At 38.4% G+C, this 21,742-nt stretch overlaps 1 protein-coding gene and 1 long non-coding RNA gene across 2 annotated transcripts in view; one reads left to right on the forward strand and one right to left on the reverse strand.

Annotated features, from left to right (window-relative positions):
* LOC309485064 overlaps positions 1–21,742 on the reverse strand; it is a 153,003-nt gene that overhangs the window by 42,990 nt on the left and 88,271 nt on the right. The gene's annotated exons all lie outside the window — the stretch shown is intronic.
* The window catches only part of LOC309485037 (neurotrypsin), a 45,238-nt gene that overhangs the window by 11,632 nt on the left and 11,864 nt on the right, over positions 1–21,742 (forward strand). The window contains exons 3-10 of the mRNA XM_082151618.1: positions 187–229; positions 11,361–11,603; positions 13,052–13,190; positions 14,380–14,558; positions 16,634–16,781; positions 18,271–18,449; positions 18,796–18,937; positions 19,269–19,480. Of these exons, the coding sequence (XP_082007744.1) occupies positions 187–229; positions 11,361–11,603; positions 13,052–13,190; positions 14,380–14,558; positions 16,634–16,781; positions 18,271–18,449; positions 18,796–18,937; positions 19,269–19,480 (1,285 nt within the window). The remainder of the gene's footprint in view (positions 1–186; positions 230–11,360; positions 11,604–13,051; positions 13,191–14,379; positions 14,559–16,633; positions 16,782–18,270; positions 18,450–18,795; positions 18,938–19,268; positions 19,481–21,742) is intronic.

Raw genomic sequence — 21,742 nt, forward strand, 5'->3', positions numbered from 1 at the left:
TGTCTCTCACAGCTCCCTCTGAGCCAGGCAGAAACGGAATGCACCGCTGTTCGAATGTGTGTCACGTCTTAGAAGATAAAACTTCACTTTTCTAGAAAAACAGACACTTTAGTGTACCGAACAAATCAATTCATAATTCTGTCAGCTTTCTACATTTGAACTCAGTTTTCTTTTCCCTCTCTGTAGGTGAATGGTGATGACAGCTACCTGAATGCAGTGCAGAATACAGGTGAGCCAATATGTGTCCTCTCTGTTTTAGACCCCATTTACACCTGTTGGAGTCCAAAAGCTTTTGTGATGATCACTCCACCACATTCAGTGGTGGTCAAAAATGCACGTGACCCAACTGCATGTGTAGTGTAAATACTAACCAGTGTCTGAGGCCACATTAAAGAACTGCCTATTATCACCACTGTGCTAAAATAAGAGTTTTAAACTTTGTTTCTGAATTAAATGAAAACATTTGCTAAAGCATAAATTGACGATTGTATGCAGTGCAGTGACAGACAATTTGATTAGCATAAATGGTAAATGAAAATGAATAAACATAGATCATAAAGCATCTTGACGATTGTATGCAGTGCAGTGACAGACAATTTGATTAGCATAAATGCTAAATGAAAATGAATAAACATAGATCATAAAGCATCTTGAGCTTATGTATAGTATTAACTGTGTACATAGTATATAATAACTGTGCATTTTTGCTCAAAATGTTATTAGTGACTGACAAGAATTAAATGTTAGTGTATTTGAGAATGTGGTGTGCAAATATTGCTGAACTTTATCAACATGCAGTACCATACAATTTATTTGTGATATAATTTGTCATGAAATCAGAGACCCTCCATTCAGAAACACACGTAGTAACACATTTGAGGTGCATGAGAAAACGTAATGGATAAATAGTTGTCATCTGGCAACTTGTGATTGGATCACCTCAAACGGATGTTAATTCCAGGTGTAAACAGGGCATTAAAGGGACAGTTCTCCCAAAAATGTTAATTCTATTATTAATTACTCATGTCGTTCCGAACCCGTAAGACATTTGTTAATCTTTGGAACACAAATGAAGATCTTTTTGATGAGAGCTTTCTGTCCCTCCATTGACAGCTACGCAACTACCACTTTGACGCTTCAAAAAGTTCATAAAGAGATTGTAAAACTAATCCATATGAATTGAGCGGTTTATTCCAAATTTTCTGAAGAGACTCAATTGTTTTATATGATGAACAGATTGAATGTAGGCTTTTATTCACATATAAACATTGATCAGCAAACATAAGACAGAAGCTCAACCGAACCTGCCTGATGCGTGAGAACAAACCTCTTGCTGAAGCTCAAACGTGCTGCGTAACATGAGACTGAACCTCATTGGTTCTTGCTGAAGCTCAAACGTGCTGCGTAACACGAGACTGAACCTCATTGGTTCTTGCTGAAGGTCAAACGTGCTGCGTAACATGAGACTGAACCTCATTGGTTCTTGCTGAAGCTCAAACGTGCTGCGTGTAACGAGACTGAACCTCACTGGTTCTTGCTGAAGCTCAAACGTGCTGCGTAACACAAGTGTGAACTTCATTGGTTCTTGCTGAAGCTCAAACGTGCTGCGTAACACGAGAATGAACCTCATTAGTTCTTGCTGAACCTCAAACGTGCTGCGTAACACAAGAATGAACCTCATTGGTTCTTGCTGAACCTCAAACGTGCTGCGTAACACGAGAATGAACCTCATTGGTTCTTGCTGAAGCTCAAACGTGCTGCGTAACACGAGAATGAACCTCATTGGTTCTTGCTGAAGGTCAAACGTGCTGCGTAACACAAGAATGAACCTCATTGGTTCTTGTGGAAGCTCAAACGTGCTGCGTAACACAAGTGTGAACCTCATTGGTTCTTGCTGAAGCTCAAACGTGCTGCGTAACACAAGTGTGAACCTCATTGGTTCTTGCTGAAGCTCAAACGTGCTGCGTAACACAAGTGTGAACCTCATTGGTTCTTGCTGAAGCTCAAACGTGCTGCGTAACACAAGTGTGAACCTCATTGGTTCTTGCGGAAGCTCAAACGTGCTGCGTAACACAAGTGTGAACCTCATTGGTTCTTGCTGAAGCTCAAACGTGCTGCGTAACACGAGAATGAACCTCATTAGTTCTTGCTGAAGCTCAAACGTGCTGCGTAACACGAGACTGAACCTCATTGGTTCTTGCTGAAGCTCAAACGTCCTGCGTAACACGAGAATGAACCTCATTGGTTCTTGCTGGAGCTCAAACGTGCTGCGTAACACGAGACTGAACCTCACTGGTTCTTGCTGGAGCTCAAACGTGCTGCATAACATGAGACTGAACGTGAACCTCATTGGTTCTTGCTGGAGCTCAAAAGTGCTGTGTAACACAAGAATGAACCTCATTGGTTCTTGCTGAAGCTCAAACGTGCTGCGTAACACGAGACTGAACGTGAACCTCATTGGTTCTTGCTGGAGCTCAAAAGTGCTGTGTAACACGAGACTGAACCTCATTGGTTCTTGCTGAAGCTCAAACGTGCTGCGTAACACGAGAATGAACCTCATTGGTTCTTGCTGGAGCTCAAACGTGCTGCGTAACACGAGACTGAACCTCACTGGTTCTTGCTGGAGCTCAAACGTGCTGCGTAACACGAGAATGAACCTCATTGGTTCTTGCTCGTCAAGCGAACATGCTTGAGCTTCTGTTTACCACAACTGATGTGTGAGTTGATGAATGTTTATATGTGAATAAAAGCCTAAATTAAATCTGTTCATCATATAACGTGATCTAGTTTGGACTAAACCACTCAATTCATTTGCATTAGTTTTATCTTTATGAACATTTTGAAGCGTCAAAGTTTTAGTTGCGTAGCTGTCAATGGAGGGACAGAAAGCGCTCAGATTTCATCAAAAAGATCTTCATTTGTGAAGATGAACGATAGTTTGGAACGACATGAGTGTGAGTAATCAATAACAGAATTTTTGTTTTTGGTGAACTATCTCTTTGAATTCTCAAATTGATTTTTGAAAAAAATAAACATTTATTGAAGAGATTGCTTCCTTTTTTAAATATCTAGGCTTCATTTATGTCACAGCCATATACATGATTTGATCCTTGTGTTAGTTGAAGGAGAGAGTTGTCCTCACAGCATTTGATTGGACAAAAATCTGTGTACGTACGGTAGTGCAAGATGGGTCATCAATCTTTTTATGTTGATTTTTCCCAGCAAATAAGGACATTTTAAATGTGAGTATCTACTAAAGGTTACTTTTATCATCTTTTAAGAGTACACTAGTATACTGTAGATGGCTTCAAAGTACTAAAAGCCACATGCTAATTTAATTTCATGGTCTATAAAGAAGACGCTGGCTCACTTTCATGTTTCATACAGAGATGTATGAAAAAATTAAAAACAAATGCTTGTTTGGAGCTACATTCCACTATATCTCATTCTCTTAGTTCTGGATGTGGTAGTAATGAGCCGATGAAGATGGATTTGTGATGGGTTGTGTTATATAAATATTTCATCAAGTCCTCCAGAGCTCCAAAATGTGACATTTACACCACATCACTGTGCGCTGGTCGCTGGATATTGCCAGTGTGGCTGTTTAATAAGGGCATTCACCCTGTGATGGTGTCCCATCTTTCTGAGCTGTGTCAGATTGTCTCCCTCATCTCGCTCTCATATACGTTGACAGTGTGAAATTCCCCAGTACCAATCCTGAAGTGCTAATGACTGTCAGTGCTTTGATGTCACTGCATCAAGACAGATAAACAGCCTTCCCCGGACCAGCCAATCAGACGGCTTTATGGTGCCTGGAACGGAAAGGGCTTAGATTGAGCGATTTGGTTTTCTCTTCTCATTGAAAAGATAAACTGTGCCCAAAGCATCTTTTATACATATGATTTTGATTTTGAGCTTATGATTTTACAGTACCCTTGAAAGTTGCATGGTTAGATTGTTTCCTATAGATCTAGGTAGCATGCCACAGTGGACAAAAAAAAAAAAAAAAGAAGTTATTTTGATATGAGTTATATCCTTTGAAACAATGTGCAAAGATTGCATGCAAAGCCTTTGTCGAATGTCTTGCACTGAATCTTTGTACATGAAACAGTGGCCAAGAGAACTCATTTCTGGTTTATTTTGCACAAAAAAAACAAAACAAGCCAATGTTAATGTGAATGCCCTGATGTTCTTATGTTGCTTCCTGTCACCCATTGGTAACCCACCATGCATCTGCTCCCACATTCGCTTAACACGCCAAAGCACGTTATGTGAACCGTATCAAATATTCATTGTGGTGGGGAAATGGATTATTTGGGGAGGGAGAATGAGCTCTCCTATGGCGCAGAGCTCTGAGCGTGTGTGTCCAAGTACGCCATACGGATGCTTTGCGTAAATGACTTGATTTCTGCTGCCATTCGTTCTGCCAGTGTGCTTCCATTAGCTTAGAGCGGCACAGAGGGGGTCAGTGGCTGAAGGTGAATGAATCCCAGCCAAAGAGCTCTAATACAATGCTCTGCATTATTTATTTGTCCTCTTTTAAAAAAAATATATTTTCTTATTACGTTCAATGATTGTTTTGCTTATTTTTTGCACCCACTGTTAACTGCATATTGTCTAGAAGTTCTATTATATCTAAGCTATTTTATCTGATTGTTCCGATTTGATTGTCTGTAGATTTGCTCTGTTTTGTTTTGCAACCAAATTGAAATTCTATACATGTTGGTTGGCTCTGTTTGTATTGCGAAAGCTTTGATTGAATCACTTATGTCCTCCAATTTTGATAGTTGACTCATAAGGTAATTTTTAAAATAAACCTTTTTGGAATACAACTTCCAAACATCACAGAAAAGACTCTCTCAGATTCTCACTCTCGCTCTCACTCGCATCTGTGCCAGTCTTTGCTTTCTCAAACGTCTTTGATGTTTCATCCCCCACCTTATGTGTCAGATCCTCGTGTGTTTGGTTTAGAATGGAGAAGAATGTCAGTATAAGATGATTTCACTAGAGTTGATATTTCAAAGAATGGCTTGTTTTCAGTGAGCGGGATGTGTTAGTTTATCAGACCCGTGGTAGAGCATGCATCCTTGCATCTCTCTCTCTGTTTTCCCGTAGCGTCCCCTCCCCCGACCTTCATGTCGTAGGAGTTATTAACACCTGGAGATCAGCCTTTTTTTCTTGCACCGTAATGGAATGGGATAGAAATGTCTAAGCCTGTGCTGAATAAGCATGGCCGTCTCCTGGTGCTGGTCCTGATGCCCAGACGCCTCTGTTTTACACTCTTTTATTACCTGACCTTCCCTGTCATTCCTGTTAAATATCTCTCTGCTAATTTTAACACGAAATGTGCTATTCCATCACACAGAAGATGTCTATCTCCTCTGTTCTTTGTTATAAAAGGATCCAAATGTCAGCCTAATGTATCAGTCTTAAAGGGATAGTTCACCAAGAATGAAAATTCTATCATTATTTACTTACCCATATGTCATTCCAGTTGTGTGAAACATAATTGTTTTTGACAGAGATTTCCATAAAATGTTTATCATGACCAGGGGCTGTAAAATTCCAAAAAGCATAATAAATGCACCATTTTGCATTGTGCAGGATGGATGTTGGTTACATCAAATTGCAGTGAATATTGAGTGTTTCTTAATGGCATGACATCAAAACTGCACTATAAGCATAGTTCGAATTACAGGGGGTCCCCCCAAAGGGACAGAAATATACGTTTTGGGGGGGTCAGATAATTTTTCTGATATTGTGAAAAAATATAATTACAGTTACAATACAAGTCAACTCCTATTTTCACTGTAGGAACATTTTAATGTAAAGCGATTTCAGACACCCCTATTGTGGACCGTACCATTTTTAACCACCGTGGCTAGAAGCCACGGAGAACGACTTCAACTTCTCAAGCAAGTGTCAACGTTGAATGACAAAACGCTAGTTTCATAAAGTATCATTCTTTTCAACATTCCTTATTTGTATATTCAAAAATATTAAAAATAATCTAATTTAATACAGTTATAATTTTTCTATGTAAATTATTTAATTTTATTGGTAACAGCCTAGTGTCTAATTATTTTAATTGAATATATTTATCAAATTTAAGAATTTGAAATGAAAGATGGAGCATACATTTAATAAAATTAGGGGAAAATGCCCTTTATAAAGGTACAAACAATTATTCTGAGAGTTTTCAAACAGTGATGTAATGAAACATTGACAATTTAAGCTTGAAGGGAGTAAAGCCTCTGTTTAGGCTATTAAGGAAATGTAATTTTGCCAAAAGAAGAACTTTTATTTTAAATAAATGTTCATTTTAAATCAGCCTACTTCAGTGTGATATGTTACCATATTATCATGCTTAACACTAAGAATTTGAATAATTGTAATGTGATGATCAGATGCAGATATCTAATAGGCGGTTTGCGGGTGGATTATTTATTTTTTAATAGTGGATTTGGGTGACTCAAAGTGCACCAGATTAATGAATTTATCTTTTAAAATGTAAAAAAAAATCTTTCGGGGGGGCATGCCCCCGAACCCCCCTAGAGATACCAAACTCCGCCAACAAAAAAATTTGGGGAACACATTAAGCTTATATGATGATCTACAAAAAAAATACACATTTAATTATCTTATTATTAAAATACATTATTATGATTTTACCACCTCCGCCTCCTTTTGAGCCAGGAAAAACCCTGAAATAGGCAATAGGCTTCTTGTAAAGGTACTTTTACTAGTAATTTGAATGGTATTTCAGTGCGCTTAACATCTAACTTTTGGGAGTTGATCAAAACAGTTCTCTTTTGGATATATAATAACAATGAGATATTCTGTAGCCTACTGATTATCAGTTTGTCGCATGTTTAGACCTTGTATGTGTGTTGCACAACACATGTTGCACTTGGCGATCACGGTGGGGATTGATATGGTAGTGGACCATGATGGTCATAGAAGAAGTGAAGGAGCAGTACCCCCCAATTATGGTGGGGTAATTCGCACTCTGACTATAAGCGACACGTGATTCAAGAGTTGCAAGGTGAAGATAATCAGTGAATAATGAATGAAGACTTTTATATATTACATTCATAGTCTAAATTCTATTTACTATACAAATTGCTTGGGTTGTTCCTGCGGTTGCTAAAGTGGTTATGAAGTAGTTACGTACTGGACTAAGAACTAAGTCAAACAGTCCTCAACAAGCTTCTATGATATTCTGTTCCATAGACTGGACTCATATTCCTCCTTCAATATTCACAACCGTTAAAAAGTACTAAAGAGTCAGTACGATTTAAAAAAGAAAAAGAAATTAATACTTTTATTCAACAAGGGGGCATTAAATTGATCAAACGTAGCAGTAAAGACATTCATAATGTTATAAAAGATTCCTATTCATCCCATTCAAATAAATGCTGTTCTTTTGAACTGCTGTCCATTCATCACACAAATATAAAGCAGCAACATTGATAATAATAAGAAATATTTCTTGAGCAGCAAATCAGCATATTAGAATGATTTCTGAAGGATCATGTGACACTGAAGACTGGAGTAATGATGTAATGGAATATAATAATGGTGGAATAAATTACACTTTAAAATATATTAAAATAGACAACGGTATTTTAAATTTTTACAGTATTTCACAATATTACTGTTTTTACTGTATTTTTAATCATTCAGCCTTGGATAGACTACTTTAAAAAATATAATCAAATTCTTTGATAATCCCTAATTCTTTAACAGTAGGCTATACGCTTTTTTTTAATGCATAAACACTTTATTAGATTTATGCTTAAAACAAGAGAGTTACTTGCCAATGGTGTAAGATAACCTTAATCAAGGAAATATTCTCTTAAAGCGAGTCTTATTATCTGACACAATTTTGCTTCTCAAGTAAATTAATCTTGTTTCAAGGATGTTTAGATACTTTATCGTAAAACAAGACAAAATACTAATTAAGATGAAAATGAATGTAAAAAGCCATCAAAAGCTTTTTATTCTGTCACTCTCTACGGATGAAATAATTTTCAGTTGGTTCCAGACACTTTATCGACAGCATTATGGCGTTTCCTGCCCACACATCTTTATGCATCCAATTAAGCAGAAACGCAGTCAACGATTTCCCTGAGGTTGGCACAACTCTTTCTGAGAGCGCTCTCCGTCATCCTGTTTTAATATGTCTAATTCAGCCCTGCCCTGATTGCAATGAGTCTGTCTGAGCTTGCAGATGGAGACATTAATCTACTGCTGCTCTTTACACACACACACACACACACACAAACACACAGTTCCTCTGTAATATATGTTTTTCTGATATCACTTGAATACAGCCTGGCTCAGAAAAGTGCAGTCGCATGAGTATGCAGACAAAGAAGACTGCAGACGTGCCAGTCGTGACTGTGATTAACAGCCTGTTCTTCCCGCTGCCAGTGATGTGTTTTCAAAGGCAAATGGAAGGTGGAGGACCCTTCATATCTACAGAGCTTTCTAGTGACAGGCTGGGAATGACATTCTGCTGAGTCATGGAGTGCTGGACTCTGGGACTTAAGGAATATTGTGGGTTAACAGAGGATTACGGGATCACAGCCTCTCCATCCTTCTCTGACTGTCTTTGGGTCCAACTCACAACAAAGTTCCTCAAAAACTGCATACAAACATGGAAAATCTGCTGAAATCTCTTGGAGGCTTTTTTGTGCAAAGCCTGCAGCATTTCACAGTCCATATGGACCTCACCATCTAAACTCTCCATGAGTTCTTCCCATAGTTCTGCTCTCCTCCCCACCATGTGTTCAGTCATCCAGCGAGAGATGCATTTGTGTCTTGCACAGCACAGCACCAAACTCGAACGCTCAAGCCCTTTAGCGAAGTAAAGTTGTGTTCAAACTGTTCGAAAGTTTAGAACAGCACTTGTAATAATCTTTCCTACACATTATCTAGCCATTCACAGTGTGTGTGCTGTTGTTCTGTGCGAAATGCAATTTGATCCTGATTTCCACAGCACTACAACCCCAAAATTGTGTTAACGTAATCAAGTTTGAGTTCTGGAAGAAGACCAGCTATGATTTTCTATCCAGCTAGCTATGATCCAGCCATAATCATATGAGGACTTCTGTTTACTTCAGTCATTTTTACACTTCACTTTCTTTGTTATTTTTCCTTTATGCACTCAAACAACGTATTGTTCCAAATCAGCTCTTTGTAAAGCTGCTTTGGAACAATATGCATTTTGAGAAAAACAGCTGGGTAAAAAATAATTGAATAATCTTTTGCATTTTTGTCCATTCACTTTCTGTTTTTGTTGTGTTGCATTGAGGAGCCCCTCCCACAGTGAAATCTCATTGGTTTAAAATCCTGGTCTATATTAAACATCGAATTCACTCAGTTTGGCTGTGATTGTGTCACATCACGCAGAAATTTTTCATTTCAATTTGGACAGACTAATCACTTGTCACTGGAAGCTTGTCAGTTCATACCTGCTGGGACATTTGTAAGTGACTATAATTGCTAGACATGGCAGATGTCTATCCATGAATAAAGCCTTGTGGTAATTTCAGGTTCATTGACTTCTGCATTGCTGTGGTTGCTTATACTTTGTCAAAATTGGTATGGCAGCTCAATTAAATATCACATTTAGATGGCATATGGTGTTTGTTTGGTTTTTTTGTCGACAATCTGACATTTGTAGTGTAAATGCATACTGATGCACACCGGGTGACATCATCGGACCGCCTACTCATGTCATTCAAATACTGCTTTGAAACGAGGTTTTGTTATTAAAAGAAAACAACCATCTGACCTTAAAAATTTGGGAATGTGCATATGCAGTAACACATGTGACAATGACATAGTGATTGATATGTGTAGTCTTGAAACTAGGCCTAAGGGACCACCTGTTTTCCTTAACACGAGGTGCAAGTTTGCAATAATTGTGCCTTTAAATCCAGTACGGGTGGTGTAGCTCTTTCTGGTGAGTCTCAAGTAGGGCAGGTCAGTGAGAGTTCTGCTCCCTGCCGCTTTATTGGCTGCTCGTCTTGGCTTCTCAGCACCTGCTTAGAGCACTGCCTTGTCTAATCCCTCGTCCTTTATGCTGGGAAAGGAGGCTGTATAAGGGATCCAGATGTCCAACTTCTCCCTCTTTTCAATCTCCAGCCCTGAGGCTGAGGAATCAGTGCTCATGGCTTGGAGGCCAAGGCGGGTGTTCCGGAGAGATAAACAAAAGGGCCGCTGTTAGATATAAGATGTTGGCAGGAAAGCCATATTGAAAGGGCCACATCTGCAGAGCTCTACGTTGGCAATTTATACAACAGGGATTATTATTTTGGACTCTAATTACAGAAAGGGGATTTTGCTAGATAGTGAGCACTCTTGGAACTAAACTTGAAGCAGTTCCAAAATAAATCACTGACAAAGTTTTTTTTTTAATATATATATTTCTTTTTATTTTGGATTATTTGGCTTATTTTTGAGCCCATATTTTTCAGGACTTGACTACTTCAATAAAAAGTACATTTTATGTGTGCTTTTCCAAAAAGTAAATACCTAATTTCAGCTTTAAACACAAGGTATGCTTTGTCAATGCATTCTGTGCCATGCTGCCAATTAGCACAGGAAATCCTTTTGATTCTGTTTGTAAAAAAGAGATATGTGTATTAATGTGTGACTTCTAATATAAATGCATAATATACTTTGTGCTTCTTTTCAATAACTGAGTGCAAGGTGTAACGTAAATTTCTCCTGTTGTTACTTTGGATACTTTTGACTATTTTGTGGTCTAAACAGAAAAATGCAAATGAAATGCAAAGTTATAGGATTTAAAATATATACATTGTGGAATATGTTCTTTGTTTTTCCAGAATGTCAAGTCTTTTTTTTTTTTTCATTAAAATTTAAATATTGTCCAATGTCCAAAGATGCTCATTTTGCTCACTAAAATAAGTGTGAAATATGTATGATCCATATTGAAATGTATATATATTAATAATGCATAATAGTAATAATATTGTATTTAATATGAATGATATTATATTATTAATATTCTAAAATGTGTAACTTATCTGTTAAGCATCACAGCAAGATGTCATGATAGACTTAAGCAGAGACTACATTTACATTTTTCTTTCCTTCAACACCGGGAGCTGCTCTCGAGTGTTGAATGAGAAATTCTCTTGGTATCGTGCTCATATTATGTACAGTAGATACACCGGATATTGACTACTGTCTGAAAAAACAGATCAGATTTCATCACTTTGAAAAATGCCTGTGTATGAACAGTCAGCCTTAAAGATGGGATTTGAAAACTAAATCGGATTTGTGTACAGTATAAAATCCTTTTTCTTTGTTTTTTTTCCCCCCAGTTCCTCTGTCCTGCTCCGAGGGCTTCACTGAGCTGGGCTATTACAATGGCACCGTTTCTCAGACCGACTCAGGTTCACCCTGTCTGAAGTGGACTGAATTCCCAGATTACGTGCAGCAGTATCCGGGCAGGGGTCTGGGAGAGCACAATTTTTGTCGAAATCCTGACCGTGAGTCTAACCCATGGTGCTTTTTCAGACAGAGCTCAGGGGCCATTGGTTGGGCCTACTGCGACTGCCACCAAGGTGAGCCCTACAGCGTTTACAATTAATGGTCTGCTATGTTCCACTAGTGAGTTCAAAATATTTCTTAAGGAGGTTTCCCACTAGCCAAAACGAAATACATTTTTGCTTTTTCTAAAATCTCACCCTCTTCACTGATTACTGTAAATATGAAGAGCAATCTACAATTTCCTGTCATAGATTGCAGTAATGTGTTTTGGCGAATCAATTTGAAATTTGACATAACAACAACCGAAAAACCAGCAATTCAGGGTTATTTTACCATTCATTCACTGGAATATTCAAGCACAGCTTTAATGAGATTTTTCTTTTTTACTCCCACTGTTTTATTTTAGCAGAAAAACGCAATCAATGTTTGCGATTATGTGACTTTGCGTGTGCTAAAGAAAAAGTTTGGTTCAGATCCATTTACTCATCAGGGAGTTTAGACTCTGGGGCTGTTAAAGTTTCCCTGCGGAGAGAAACATGGCCGCTTATGACTGAAAATCAGCTAGTGGGACGTCAGCCTTTGATGTTAGTACATTTTAACATTTCTTCAGCTGATAAATAGGTGTTTTTACTACATCTTTGAATACTGTTGTCTTACATCCCTTTTGGTCTCTCTCAGAAGACTGTTGTGTTTTGCAGCGACTGTATATTTAGAAATCAGTGGCTTCAGAAGAATATTCTATCTCAGTGTGTATCTCAGGAAAATTATATATGGTATAAAAAAAACAAAAAAACATTGCGTTCTGTGTGCAGTGGAGACAAATTGTGGCTGTGACTTTGCCAAGTACGATGTGTTCCTGGATCAACATTCTGTTCCTGTTATCAAGCAATCACATATACTGTTAGTTTTAGGGCTGGGATTAAAGGCATGAATACATTGATAAGAACAACATTCTTTTTTTAGAATTTGCCTCTGATTTTAGGAGTTCATGCTGAGGGATCTGATTAAACTATTCGCACCACTAATACTCTGTACAGTTTGTCTCCGTAAAGAAGCAATACTGTTAATTTCCATGTCCAAATTCAGTTCTATAAAAGAGACATTTGTATGTAAATACAGAATGAACAATGCTATTTTGAGCAGTTTTATAAAGAAATAAATGAATCTAAATCTTGAAAAAAAAAAAAAGATCCTCCCTGTAAAGAATAAAATGGCCTTGATCGCTTTTCAGTAAGATTTTATAACTTACTGTTAATTCTTATTAAATTCTAGAAAACAGCTAGGACTGAGAATACTGGTTGTAAATAGGTTTTATATATAGGTTTACAGAACTGGATGTGGTCAATTTCTAACACTTCCCCAGAACACCTAACCCTAACAAATTCATATCAATACACTAAAAATAGTTTTGCATGGATTTTCTTCAGAGTCTTTCAATTATTTCCTACAATTATTTGTATTATTATTTATAATAAATGTGTGTGTATGTGTATAATATAATATCTATCTCTTACCTATTCAGGAGCGGTCAGGTTAGCGGGAGGTTCGTCCTCAAAGAGTGGCCGACTAGAGGTCTACCTGAACGGCCAGTGGGGGTCAATTTGTGACACGCATTGGACAGACCGTGATGCCAGTGTGGTTTGCCGACAGCTTGGACTGAGGTATGTTTACTTCTAATTAGGGCTGTCAGTTTAACTAAAGTATAATTCAGAAACCCTTGTTATTAGCGACACCGGTGGCCGTTAAGTGAACTGCAGCCTGCAAATTATTGTTCGTGCTCGCACTCGTACACACGTGATACACAAGAGACTGGACATGATTCAATGCCCTGATATACTCATGGCGAATCTCTTTTGCATTCTTTCCTTAGAAGTAAAAAGAAGTTGGAAATACCTTTGCAGCGATATGCTGTTAACAAACATCCAGGTGCTGCTGAGAGTGGCATTTAGATGAATGAAACAAAATAAACATACAACAAAAATGACAGTGGTGGGAAAACAGCAGTTAAGCAAGCATGTGGATATGTTTGCATGATCTCTGCAATTCACCAACATCACAACAGATGAGTTAATTAAAATGGCACTGTTATGATAGTTTGAATATAAAGTATGTTTCAGACTAGACTATATAGATGTGCATGTGAGACTACATTTTGAATGAATCCCATTTCTTTGCATGACACATTGACATTACAGCACAGAATAGCTCTTTCGGGACTATCCTCCTGAACATTGTATAGGCATTCATTTCACGTGTCATGTAATGAGAGCGCACATAAACGTCACATCGTTTGGATTTTCCCGCCGAAAACGCCACGACACGAGTCCTTCAGATAAAAATCGGTCTACAGGCTTGCATAGACCCCCTAGAATGTCTCGTTTTTTAAAGTTTTGTTACAAGCTGTTCACGCATTGGCAATGGCAATACAAAAAGCGATGAATACATTATGTACACATATAGCCCATTTCATTTAGTACAATTAATTAAAGATAATGTGAAAATTATGCATTGACTGCCACAGTAAGGTAATGTCTTTGAATAATATACTAATTGTTTTTTTTTCTCAATAAATATTGAAAAATGTGATTATTTGCAATTAATTTGATAAATTAGTCATGTAAATAATTTAATACATTTTAGCCCTTTTGCCTGTGCTTCTCATTGTGGTCAAAGTATGGTTACTCATTTGCATATTTAAATGATTAATTAAAATGTCATATTTACTGTATCTATTTTTGATTTAGCCTTTATAAAATGAGTGGGTTTAAAGCCTTATGTTACTGAACAGAGGAGGAAACAACTTGGTGTTTCTTTTCTCTCTCTCTTCATAATTCTTTTCGTTTGTTGTAGTGAGATTGGCACAGCTCTCCAGCACTCATATTTTGGCCCCGGCTCCGGGCTTTTTCACTACGCCCGCCTTGGCTGCCGTGGTGATGAGAAATCCCTGCTGGAGTGCCGGAGCAGGAAGTTTGTTACTAGTGACTGTAACCATGGGAACGAGGCCGGAGTGCTGTGTGCACCACCTGAAGGTCAGTGTGCTTTCTGTGGGAGTGAAGCTAATGACCTTTTAAGTGACAAGTGCTGTAAACACTCCTGCATCTAGATGCCCTCGCGAAACCTTACAGCTACCATCAAACAGACAAAGTGTTTAAATAGGATACAAAGATCATCAGGGTGACTCAAAGTCTGGTTCTGAAAATTCAGTTTCCGCCTCCATGTGTGCGCAAAGAAGATTGCCCCCATTCCCATGCTCCGTGTTGTGTCGTACTTCATCTTTTTGCTTGCTTGCAGTGCAGACTGGCTAATTAAATTGCATTCAGTGGCAGATTTATTCACAAACGTTTTTGCTCAACTTTTTTTAAATACCTTGTTCATGTTCACTTGTTAAATATTTGGACTTTTATTATGCTTTTAGCTACCAATAAGAGTGAACTATTCTCAGCTATTCTTCCAATTTTACCACATTAAATTCCATTCTACAGATTTTGCTGTAAAACAACACTGAATCACTGAGACACTATGATTTTTGTTTAATATTGTGATATAAATATGAGGTTGGTCTGAGACATTGCTGTGATTTGTCGGTTAATGTACATTTTAATATAAAACCAAATTAAAAATTACTATTTATTCACTGATCACCCTACATTTTCTAAAAGCTGCCCTGGAGAAACATCATTTGAGTATCTCTGATCTAAAAAGAATTTTAAGACAAAAAAACCACAGGGGTGTGTGATAGAACATCATGAAGATGATTATGTTATCTTTGAATTGCCGTTATTGCAGCTTCTTTGTCCATTCATATTGACTTACTAAATTGGCGCTAGCTGAAATTAGAAATTTTAATGAAACAGTGGGGGCTTATGCTTTCTTTGGTGGAATCAAAATAGCCATACTCTCTTTTGTAGAAAGGAACAAAGGGAGTAAAAAAACGAGAAAATAGGTTGGAAAGCAAATCAATGACGTCTGAACTCATGATTGCCTGCTGAGAGCTTTATTGAAGACACAGTCTGAGGACACAAGGACAGATGTGCACTGTGCTGGGTTACCAGGGCAGCAAAAGATGTTTTTTAGCCCTTGAATGGATGCATATATTGCATTCCTGATATGAATTATTATTATTATTATTATTATTATATATAAAATGTTTATGACAACTGCGCATCTAATTGTAGTTGTAATGATTCTGGCTTTGCTTCAGGACCCAGATTTTAAATTTTAAAACACATTACCAGTTGTTTATTGCAGAGACTTAGTATGATTCAATAGTGAAACTGCATAGAAACCCAACAATATGCAAATGCAAAAGGATCGGTAATTTTTTTTTTTTGTAAAAAAAAAAAGGAAGAAAGTCTTATTCTTACCAAGGTTGCAATTATTTGATCAAAAATACAGTAAAAAGATTATTATTATTAGGCTATTATTATTATTATTATTACAATTTAAAGTGACCGTTTTCTATTTTAATATATTTTACAATATTATTAATTCCTGTGATGTCAAAGCTGAATTTCAGCTTTATTACTCCAGTTTTTAGTGTCACACAATCCTTCAGAAATCATTGCTGCTCAAGAAACATATTTTTCAGGATTCTTTGATAAATAGAAATTTAAAAGAACAGTATTTCTTTGTAATAGAAATACTTTGTAACATTATAAATGTCTCTCACTTTTGATCTGTTTTATGCACCCTTGCTTGATGAAAGTTTTCATTTCTTTAAAAGGCAAATCTTACTAACCCAAAACTTTAATACATATAGTATTTTTATCAACAGCAGATTTCTCCATGAACCAGTATTAAATGTAACCTGGGTTATTTTCCTTTACTTTTGTTTTTCCCTAAAAGTTAAGACTTTAGTCTGCGTTATTATAGTTGCATAATTTTTTTTCTCACTGCCTTCTGCAACCCTTTTAGAAAAGACCTGCAACCTATCAGTTAAGAACCGCTGGGTTATTGCACAGAGAGAGAGAGAGAGAGAGAGAGAGAGAGAGAGAGAGAGAGAGAGAGAGAGAGAGAAAATATTGCATGCAAAGCATTCTGGGTGTCACAAAATGTATTGATGTGTTTGTGGCTTTGGGTCATGATTCCTGGTTTGCTCGCTCAGGTAATGGACCGCCTCTGCGGCTGGTTGGTGGGGAGGAGGACTTTGAGGGACGAGTTGAGGTCTTCCATGATGGGCGCTGGGGGACCATTTGTGATGATCAGTGGGATGACATGGATGCTGAGGTGGTCTGCAGGCAGCTCGGACTGGGGTGAGTCCAATGTACAGCTAATACATCAAATACTTACCGTACACACCCCTGCCATGAATATACAGTTGATGGTTTCAGAGTAATACATCATGCTTGTAACTCCTACCTTTGCTAACTGCCTTTTGCAAACTTTTTTTAAGGTTTTAAAGGTGACCTATTATGCTTATAGGGTTATTATATAGAGTTATTCTCTGTATCAGAGTAAGCACTGTTTCTGAACTCCCTGAAAGGCCTCGTTTGTAGTCTTGAGTTTTCTTGCAGAAATGTACATATCACAGTATTTCCCATAAAAAAAATTTTATGGGTGTTTTGTCCACCCTGAAACTGATAAAGTAAAACTGATGGGTTTACACCTGAGAAGCTGAAACTTGTTAATATGGTAAGAGGCGTGACATTTCCGGAAAGAAATATCAGAGAAAGGACACTAAACAAGACGTTACTGACAGACTGGGAAGAGAGGTGCTGCAACAATGAAAAATATGTTACAAATATTGTGTTTTTTGAGCATTCAAGCATGAAAACCTATTCTATTCCCTAACCTATTCCCAAAAACAAAATCAAGACTGTAAAAGGGCATAATATGGTCTCTTTAAAGAATCTGTAGCACTGTTCTTTTTTCACAACACACAAAACTTAGGAGCTTTTGTGAGATATTTTCATCCCTGTGTGCTCTTATCTCGATGAGAGGAAGATTGAATTATTTATTTTGCGCTGTTGTATTATTTGCTCTCTTACATCATCTCATATTGTAGCAGTTGTAGAGAATAAAGACGGTGAGATGGCACATGAGCACAGACTCGCACCGCTGCTGCAGAGATGATACGCACGACTTCAGTTACTGCAGCATTAAAGCAATGGAATGATGAGTTTGTCAGTTATAGTTACAACAAAAAAATGTGTTAGCTTTCAAACTGAATGTGTAGTACTAGTAAGAAGCATTTTAAATGTTTAGTGCTTCTCAGGGCCTCTTGGTTTCCCACCGAAACTAAGCAGGGTTGAGTCTGGTCAGCACGTGGATGAGAGACCACCTAACGCTGCTGTTGAGGAGGTGTTAGTGAGGCCAGCAGAGGGTCCTCATCCTGAGCTCTGTGTTGGTCCATATTAATGTGGATAGTGTTCAGCAAAAAGGCACCGTCCTTCTGATAAGATGTTAAATTGAGGTCCTGACTGTCTGTGGTCAGTAAAAATCCCCATGGTGTTTCTTGAAAAAAAAGAGTTGGGCTGTAATTCTGGCATATTTGCCCTCAGCCTCTATCCATCACGGCCTCTTAATCAACCACAAATACACACACAGGCTGACTACATCACTCTTTGGATTTCCCCTCTCTCACTCTGTAAAGCGCTTTTATTTATTTATTTATTTTATTATAAAGGGGAACTTGAATTTTTTTTAACGAATTACATTTACCATTTAAATGTATTGAGACTGACTTAATCTTGTGAAGTCTGCTTCTTTTTTGACAATTTATATGTCTTTGTGCGTGTCTAGGGGCATCCCCAAAGCCTGGTCATGGGCTCATTTCGGGCAGGGCATTGGGCCGATCCAACTGGATGCAGTGCAGTGCACAGGCAATGAGCTCTCTCTGGACGAGTGCCGTCACAGCGGATGGGAACAACACAACTGTGATCATATGGAAGATGCTGGGGTGTCATGCAACCCCTATTCAGGTCTCGTCCTTTACATAGACACACACACAAACACTTACAGCCCTACTGATTCTCATTGGTCAACCGCAATATTCTCTACAATTGACCCTAGTAAGCTTTTTTTACGTAGCTGTGCTAGTTTTATATAGTTTGTATCACTCAATATTTAATGTCTACTTATTTTTTTTTTCTGGTTAGTAGCCGTGTACATGGGATAATGTACAATAAACAAAATAAACCCTTTCAGGATGAAACAAGACCCCTTCTCTTCAGTTGACTGTACTTTGTCACTTTCCATTGGACATACAGAAACTGTCCAGAGAGGAAATGTGTGTGTATAAAGTGTGTTTTTTTTATATGTATTCAGATGGCGTGGTGAGACTGGTAGACGGTGATGACCCATGGGAAGGTCGTCTGGAAGTGTATCACTCCGGGGACTGGGGCACAGTGTGCGATGACAGCTGGACGGAGCAGCATGCGCAGGTGGTCTGCAGACAGCTGGGATTCAGGTGCTATTCTTCAACTCTCCAGCTGTGAATATACAGTAAAATATACACACAAACCTTCAGTGCTCAACAAATCCCTAAAGTTAGGAAAACCCTTAATATGACACTTATTATATTATCACTATTAACTTCTTAACTTAGGGGATTTGTTTTGCAAATGGCTGTAGGGGATTAGTAATTAAAAATTCTCTTAGAAGTGTCCTACTCAACAATAGTGAGTGTCAAATGTGGGTGTCCACATTCTCTATATGTTCTATATGCATACATAAAGAATTTTGTGGGAGATTTTCAAGTGGCTATTGGGGATTTATCATGAGTGTGTGTGTCCATGTAGGGGCGGTGCGGAGGTCGCCCCCTCTGGCGCGTTTGGAGAAGGAACGGGGCTGATTCTGCTGGACGATGTGGAGTGTGAGGGGAGTGAGAGCTCTTTGCTGGAGTGTAAACACAGTGTGTGGGGTCGACACGATTGCTCTCATAGCGAAGATGTTGCAATACGCTGCCACAGGGTAGAAAACAATGAGGTCCCGCTGGCTCCAGAAAGTACTGGTAAGTTATCTTGAATAATAAAATACGCTTCAGTGTGCATGAGTAGGGCTTTGTGTGAGGTACAGATATGTTTTGCTGATAGACTTCTCTGTCTGTGCCGTTTTGACCCCTTCTGAAATTCACAGGGGGTTTTAAATGTCATTTGTTGACAAAGGCCAGGAATAAAAGCGGCCATTGTAGTTTACCAAGCACTCGCTTTTATTGATAAAAACTCCCATTTGAATTTCAATAAAGTATTGTGTAGCACTTGGCGACCACAACACTACCTTTGACATTTGACTGTGTAATATTAGACAAACATGATTTTTTTTGTCCCCCCAAACAAACACCATTTCAATTTAAATTCCATTATCATAACATCACTGCTCTTTTTGCTCCCAGCCTGTGACATTTTGGGTATGTTTGAAAAGGTATGTTTGAAATATAAGGTACGAAAGACAAGATTGATGTTAGAACAATGTTGAATGTTCCATCATGCCCGTTTCACACATATTCCGTTCGCAGTGCGTATGCGGTGCGTATTTTTTTTTCCATACCCATGTTAACAGGTTAGCGCTTTCACACGGTACGCGGTTGCAGTCCGTCGATCCGTTCCAGTTGCGGTGCGTATACAGCAGTGCAGCGATCGTTTCCGCACAGAGTCGATTTTTGCTGTGCTGCAAACGCTGAAAAAATGAACACAGATTGACCTGAAAATGTAGTAATTTCACCATAAATGCGTTTAATTAAATAAAATGTAGTAATCTCACCATAAACGTATGTATTTAATTAAATACTACTTTTTTTCAAAGTCATCTTTTTACTTAAAGAACGGGGTAAAGCAAGGAAAACTACAATTTACCTCTACAAGGCGACATTTGGGGCAGTGTGGTTAGGGAGTTGAACTGGTAACCCAAAGGTTGCTGGTTCGATTCCAGAACCGGTGGGAAATGACTGAGGTGCCCTTGAGCAAGGCACCTAACCCCTAATCGCTCCCCGGGCGCCACACAAAGGCTGCCCGCTGCTCTGGGTGTGTGTATCCATGTTTGCAGTGTGTGTGTGTTAACTACTCACTACTCTGCTCCTAATGTGTGTGCATTAAAGGTACAATATGCAAGAATTTTTGCCGCTAGAGGGCGCTACATTCCAAACAACAACAACGGCGTAGCTTGATGACGATGTGAAGGAGCGTGGAATGATGGGAACTGTCGTTTTAAACTCCACCGTGGATGTAAATCAGTCAGACGGGAATCGAAAAATCATGTTCATGGATGATGAGGCTAAGTTCTATTTTTATAAATGTTGCGTTTAATGACATGCTTTTTGTGGCGAGGGGGGCGTGGTTCAGCGCGGTCTGTGATGGGAGAGAAAAGAGACGAGCAAGTAGGTCAAGTGCAAATGCACCTGTGTCTTATTGCAGTGATCGGCGTGGAGAGACCGCTTATAAGCCGCGCTGGAACGAGAGAGAGACTGGAGAGAAAATTGGACGCAGAGGAAGAAAACCGGTGGATCCAAGCTCTCATTTTTGAACTGTTTTGTGCCGTCGCGGTTGCCACAGTGAATGCGCGTTGTGCGCGGCTTTTGTTTGTTTTGCTTTATTTTAATAAAGTACGAGTCCCAGTCACGACGACGCGTCTTCTTCCTTCCTGACTCTTAAACCTCATCACACTTTTATTTCATTAAAATGAATTAACCGCAAGAAAAGTAAGGTTTAAAACTTCATAGATGTGACTGTATTTGTTGAATTCATTGTTGTGATAACGCTGCGCAGTTTTACATGTTCTAAACAATTGTTGTAAAAGTACATTCGAACATGCCCACATCATTTGCCAAAATACTGATTAATCTTTATGTATAACACATGCTATGTTTATTTACATGGCCATAAACACCAGACGTGATAAACAATGTCAATAAACTAAACACAAATCTAAAGCAATAATACTTTCCTTACATAAACATAACTATTACCGAATGCTACATTTGGAAAATATAAAATTAAGCATGCTTTGTCGACAGAACCAGCTGCAATCGGTAAAGAATAATTGTGTACCATAACGACTGCAAGAAACAAGCTAAAGTTTGTAGCTTGATAGACGCTACAACTACAACTTCCGCATTTGTCCAGGACTCCACGCAGTACGAGCGGAAACCGAGGGTGACGCGGATATGACGCAATTGACTGGCGACTCCCAGCTCACCCCTGCTCTAACGCCCCGTTTCCTTGGTTAAAATCGCAATTTTCTCACGATTTAAAAATAGTTGGAAACATTTGGGATATTG

This window comes from Leuciscus leuciscus (genome assembly GCF_965113295.1).
Source record: "Leuciscus leuciscus genome assembly, chromosome: 21".
NCBI lineage: Eukaryota > Metazoa > Chordata > Actinopteri > Cypriniformes > Leuciscidae > Leuciscus > Leuciscus leuciscus.